The sequence below is a fragment of the Thyridium curvatum genome, assembly GCF_004353045.1.
Source record: "Thyridium curvatum strain D216 chromosome Unknown NODE_58_length_281357_cov_77.750052, whole genome shotgun sequence".
In the NCBI taxonomy this organism is placed as follows: domain Eukaryota; kingdom Fungi; phylum Ascomycota; class Sordariomycetes; order Thyridiales; family Thyridiaceae; genus Thyridium; species Thyridium curvatum.
Genome location: NW_022156813.1, coordinates 194,329 through 200,328, shown reverse-complemented (window position 1 = coordinate 200,328; position 6,000 = coordinate 194,329). Strand labels below are relative to the sequence as shown.

General features: G+C 50.6%; 2 protein-coding genes across 2 annotated transcripts; one reads left to right on the top strand and one right to left on the bottom strand.

Moving 5' to 3' along the window:
• Positions 1-1,246: 1,246 nt before the first annotated feature.
• Positions 1,247-2,525, top strand: E0L32_008653 (uncharacterized protein; the record flags this gene model as incomplete). The annotated part of the gene is made up of 5 exons (XM_031143531.1): positions 1,247-1,364; positions 1,431-1,487; positions 1,538-1,843; positions 1,904-2,121; positions 2,175-2,525. 5 exons carry the CDS (start codon positions 1,247-1,249, stop codon positions 2,523-2,525), a joined length of 1,050 nt encoding a protein of 349 aa, XP_030992145.1.
• A 1,195-nt stretch (positions 2,526-3,720) lies between these two features.
• On the bottom strand, positions 3,721-4,958 carry E0L32_008652 (uncharacterized protein; the record flags this gene model as incomplete). Its single annotated transcript, XM_031143530.1, has 6 exons — positions 3,721-4,011; positions 4,090-4,304; positions 4,369-4,472; positions 4,610-4,683; positions 4,737-4,804; positions 4,856-4,958. 6 exons carry the CDS (start codon positions 4,956-4,958, stop codon positions 3,721-3,723), a joined length of 855 nt encoding a protein of 284 aa, XP_030992144.1.
• Between the last annotated feature and the right edge of the window lie 1,042 nt (positions 4,959-6,000).

Below are 6,000 nucleotides of genomic sequence, written 5' to 3'. Positions count from 1 at the left end.
GAGTCTTATTCAGCTGAGACTCTAGCAATGCATTGAAAGTCCAAGTTAACACTTCATTCTCAAATGTCTATCGTTTTGTGGTCAAGGAGCTACGAGCCCGATAGTTTGCAGACCAGGATAAACCGCATCTCCTGCAGTTCGGACACTTGGGAACGATGGGAGTTGCGGCTCATCCACGAACCTCGATCGTCTACCATCGTACAAGAACCTATCCAGGAATATAACTACGAATGGCAATACTGAGGATTGTTGGTGTTGAGAAGAAAAATATCCTGGGATAGAGCTGTGTCGTGTCAAAATAGGGGCCCTTCTGCCTCCCCTCGAGGGGGGACAGGTTGTGCCAAATCTACGAGCACCATCACAATGATCGGGCACCACCCACCCATTCTCCATCAAGGAACAATTAAAGCAGGCAACCGACGAGTATTTGATATCGCTTGGCACCAATAACTTGGAGTGACATGTTCGAAACACAGCCTGGAGAGCTGCTTCTGGGTTCATGGTGAATACAGAAAAGGGGCCAGCGAGTCGAGGCCAGCTTCTACCTACTCCCTCCTAGATACAATGCCACTGAAGAGCCTCCATCTCTTGAGGCCTTCCGTCTAAATGCCTTCACCGCCTCCGTCATGAAGATTTGATCGCCGCGTTGGGCCACAATGCCCACACCCTTTCCTCCAGCCCAGTGAAGCACTGCCTCGCTTTCTCGTAGAGCCTTGCGACCATCAAGATCGAATTATGTGGTGACTCAGTTTCGATAACCCAATAGCAGAGTACCCTCGAGTCTGGGGCTTCGGTCCCAGCGTGGCGCCATGCCATGTGCATTGCAGTTGGTGATGTCGTGCATACGACAAGACGGGCCGCCCCCACCCCCCCGTACTCTGAATGGTCTAGAGAAATTCATGCTGCATCACTTGATGCTATTCAAAGTATCCTCTGCCGCCAACTCAGACTCGGAAGTAGAAAGGACTCGGTGTAGCCCATCACATCGGAGATCGGCACACCCTTTGCCAGAGGCTACCCCGCCAACACTTCCATCGTGAACCGCATCAACGAGGCCCTCAATTCGGACCAAGTTGGGCATCGCCACTTCCGTCGATTTCCTGCCTTGCAGACTTCTCTGTAACATGGCGGTGAAGACACGAAGATGACTCGACGGGTATTCTATAAGAAGGGCGGTTGGTTTGCGACTTGGAGGAGGGTTCTGTGACCAGCCGGATGACGAGATCAGGAGTAGCCGCAGAACACCATGGCAGGCCAGCCAGACAATAGCACTACTTTTGGGAAGGGATCAGTTCCCAGCAAGGCCGGGAAGTCTTGTCCTCGCCCAGACATCGAATCAGGTCCTTCCGCCTCTGCCGCCAGGGGTAAGTGCACGACCAGACCCCTATCCATTTGAGAACAACAGCAACAGATCTCACAGCAATTGCCAGGCTTAGATGACCACGAGCAACGTGAGAAGAAGTACCCATTCGAGTACGATGATGACTGTAAGGAAACTAGCCCACGTACAATGGGGGTACAGCAGACTCACGAATAGCAGTGGACAAACTTCAACAGATGCCGGGTGGCTGGAAGAAGCATGCTTTAGAGCAATGCGTTTACAGCGACCAGCGATTCCACCGAAGATTCGGTAGCTTGACACGCTTGTTGATCATATACTTGGAGATCCATGTCGGACGTTGGGAAGACATCATATCGCAGAAAATCGAGGCAAGCCTCGACGATAAATTCTTCAAGCCGCTTGACTTGGACTTGGACGAGAAGAAGGGCGACCACGTCGCAGCCTTCAAGCAATCCTTCGATCCATTTGTGCATGAAGTCTTCAATGTCATGAAGCTCTATGGTGATATTTTTGCGTCTTCCAGGTCTTTTGAAAGGGAGTGCCGCTGACAAACAGTGACAGAGCAAATCGTGTCCATGGACGTTAAAAATGCACACTACCATCGAGCATCTCTGTCCGTACACGCCGGTGTATACAGAGGGCTGAGAGACGAGCACGGCTTCTCCAAGGAGGAATGCGCATTCATGGAACGTGCCGATGACTTCGTGTACACCAAATGGGGCCACATCGAGGCATTCGCAGACGTGGTGATTCGTGATTGTCCCAAGTTGGTTCAGCGCGTAAGTCTCTCAGACCGTCCCGCATATAAGCACGCAATTCGTGGGACAAACAGCTACTGACCAATGCATGGGGAACTCAAGTGGCCGTTCTTCTATACAAGTCCGGACGGCAATGGCTCAGTGCAGAAGAGCAGAGTCATGGCGTTCTGCAGTTTCTTGATCGTCCTGGCCGAATTGATCGTTACTTTGCTCCCTATCGGATTCCTGTACCTCATACCTATGTCCAAGGCTGGCAGATGGGTTCTGGTGCTGGTCTCCGCTTTCATCTTCATGCCCCTGATCTCCTGCCTCCCCTGGGTGAGCCCCATGGCTGCGTTGGTCTGGCTCCTGGCATTCATGGCCCTGATGGTTGCATTTCTGGCTCAATTTCCGAACAATTGATTACGTTTAAGATTTCGAGTTGATTTCAGGCCAACAGATCTCCATATTCGTTGTTGTTTTGTTTCTGTGGTTGGTATGGATTTCTTTCGTTGATGTTGTTTCCCATATCGTCGCTTTTAGGTTGATTGGATGTTCAGGGGGTCCCTGAGCTTGCTGTTGCGCTGGCAGTTGAAAGGAAGCTCTAGCAGTTGATCATACAAGAACGAGCCGAGGAAATGGACGCTATTAGGGGCGTAATAAGACCCAAGGGATGTTGGGGATCTTGACTTGACGCGCTGTTGCACACGTTTGGTTGAAAAGTCTACACCTACTGTTTACCCCTTTTCGTACAGATTGAGTCAAGAGAATCAGTGATCTGCCCTCTGACATTCCTTCGTGGATGGTCATCTTTGTCCTCGGAGCCCAGCGCTGTTATTTCTCAACAGTGTTGCTCATTGATTAAGAGCCTCGTCGCCCCGTTGATCAAATGCGCTCACACTCCATGAGAGGACCGAACTCCTTCAAAGCTCAAGACCAACACTTGATTGTTTCCAAATGAAAAGATCGCGGCATTTTCTTCATCTAGCACTGCTCCTTCGGTCGCCATCCTTGCGAAGCGAATGCCTCGAGACTAAGTCATGTCATACGGCAACAAGATAAGCCTTGTCAGCTTGGTGCCGTGATAGGTTCGACTTCACAGTGTTCAACACAAGATATGTCTTCATGTATGATCTTAACCGTCCATTCTCTAGTGACGGCTTGATCACACGGATGAAAAAGATGCATCTAAATGGGAGTGACATTGATACACCGAAAAGTAACTAGATCGTAAAACCGAGCAAGCCTACTTAGAACAACTTCGTGGACGGGGGATTTGGATCTCAAGCAAAGGCGTCGCTATATCGAAGAGCGTGTCCAACAGGTTCCAATAAACATCGTAAGAAAAGTAAACATGCATGTCAACTATGAAGAAACACCAAAACTATTGCCACACTGGGCTGTCCGCAATCCCTGTCTATTCTTGTAATAGGCCCCTGTAGGGTAGCCGCATCGGCGCACTCCATGTCTCCACTGTGCTGAATACCCCGGGAATCTTTTTTCTGAATCAGCGGGAGGCCCCCAGCTATACCCGATCTTGCTCTTGTTTGAGTGACGAGTATAGAATTGACTTCCAGTATAGTCGCTTGTATTCATTCGTCGGTCATGGCAGCTCACAGTTGACTGATTGGACAAGTGCAGTCATTTCTGAAGCTGGTTCAGGAAGGGTGACATGATAGCCATGTAGCCGAGAATGCATACCAGTCGTTGCTGGAACGTGAGTCTGGGTAGAAAGTACACAGCAATCGTCACAACGCCATAAGAAACGAAAACAACGGCTAGACTCAGCCCTCTGGAAGTCGACGCGAGGAAGAGAAGACTAATGGGCAGTAGCATGACGGCCAGCAGCAGCAGGATGGTGCCTGTTCGAAGCCAGGACGAAACTGTGCTCCTTCTCACGTATTGAATACCATCTGGAGATTGCTGCGCCCCCTAGAGATTGGTACATTGTACATAGTCAGCAAGGCGACTTCACAAGTTTCATGCTAGATCAAGACAAGGGACACGTACTCTTGTCAAGAACCAAGGTCGTTTCTTGAACAGCCAGTCGATGAGGGCGTCAACATGGTCCTTGTAGAGCTCAACAATGTCACCATTCCTCCTCATCGACGCCAAGAACTCATCGCGCATCCCGAGATATCGATAATAACATCTGAAGTGCTCAAGATCATCGTCCGGAACAGCGGGTAGATCATGGAACTCTCGGTCCATGTTAAGCAATTGGCCTATCACGAGGATGAGTCGAACGCACACAGCTCATTTTGGGTGGTTCAGAAAGGTAATACGTACGATATGTAAGCATGTCTTTGGCTCCAGTCTCGATGTCAGCGTCATATATATCGCGAAGAGGCTTTGCCTTGTCAGCGCCCACACCTTCGGTTGGGCCAAAGGTGCTAGGCGATTAATTCGAGGCTCGTCGTTGTTGTAGTAACTCCTCGATCTTTTGTAGATCCTTTTCGTCCCGGACTCCTAACTTGGCTTGGTAGTATATGATATAGCCCTGTCTCAGTTCGCTGAACCGTGGTCGTACACGCGAATTAACGTAGAGACATTGTTCGGAGGCAAGTTTGAGTAACCCTGGGGGCATTCTGCCCACAGTGTCGGCTGGACGTTACGGTCAGTTTTGTCATCTGATTGTCTCCTGAAGGGCAGCATACTATCTTGACGTTGAATCGAAGGGGGCCCCTCGAAGTCAGCCGTGGACCTGACGTCTGGTTCCAGTGAGCTTTCCCAGTTCAAGTCATATGGGATGAGGGGACGATCGAGAGAACCTCACCTTCCGTTGGCGCCGTGCCGCGTTCTTCCAAGTCCGAAGGCTGAGATCGATTTCGGCCAGTCCTCTTGCGAGGGAGCCAAAAATGGCTGCTGGTATTGCCCATGCTGGTTGCGTTGTCTCCGGAAGCTTCTCCCGGGCCGATCCATATTCTCCATCACAAGAAGGCGAACATCCTTCGCTTTAATACACGTCAACGATACAGACACTGACCGCTTTTTCGGCCAGCGAGGAGGAAAGGCAACAGCCTGAAGAGCGCAAGGCTCCGTCCTCCATCACCAGAAAAGTCAATAATGCTCTGAGCCGTGTTGTTAGTGGGGCTATGGCCATTTTGAAGGGGTGTGTTGGTTGCTGATCTGATGGGTTGGGCATACTTGTATTCGGCCTCCTCGATGCGCTGGCACGTAGAACCACTGCGAATAGCATCCAAATGTGACTCAAAAGAGATCAACAATCCATTCGCAGCGATGGAGGTGGGGAAGCAAGATTCGGTATGCAAGCACAGCGCCTCCGTGACGTGCAGCTAATCTAGCACGATCAACTCGGCCCCCGCAACACCCCGGCTGAGATGATCGAGTGGTTGCATCAGGAGCAGAATGGAGCCCGGAGGATAAGGAAACAAATCACAGCGTCGTGAGCGGGAGGCCGAGACTAGAAGCGAAGTAGGTGGGATCATTTTCGCCTAACGTCGTTGATCGAGTCTTGTCAGTAGAAGGCGGTGAAGGAGGCTTCGGAGAACATGTACTCTTGTGAATCTAGTCACTTTGCCTTGTATCTTCAAGGACCTACAAGAACCTCTCAGTAGATACGCTGGGTAAATTTGGTGCTCACCCCCAAACAAGTCCAGGCTCTCAAGGAGTCCATTGAAGGAATGTGGATGATGATTCTGGGCCGTTCTACTGAGCAATGGCAGTGACGACGGAGAGAATTTTCACACGTAGAACAATATTCAAGGCAATGAACCTTTACTCTGCGCCTCGTGGGGAAGGTAGAGTCAATGCATGCCCGCCTCGACTGAACCGCCCGATGATCAAGCACACGTATGTCCTCAATGCTACATTGTACTCTGCAGATTCAGTTGGGCGTCTCTCGAATAGCTTCTGGTTCGATTCGTCAACGAGGCCGTCCATAGCAACAGCAGCAGCAGC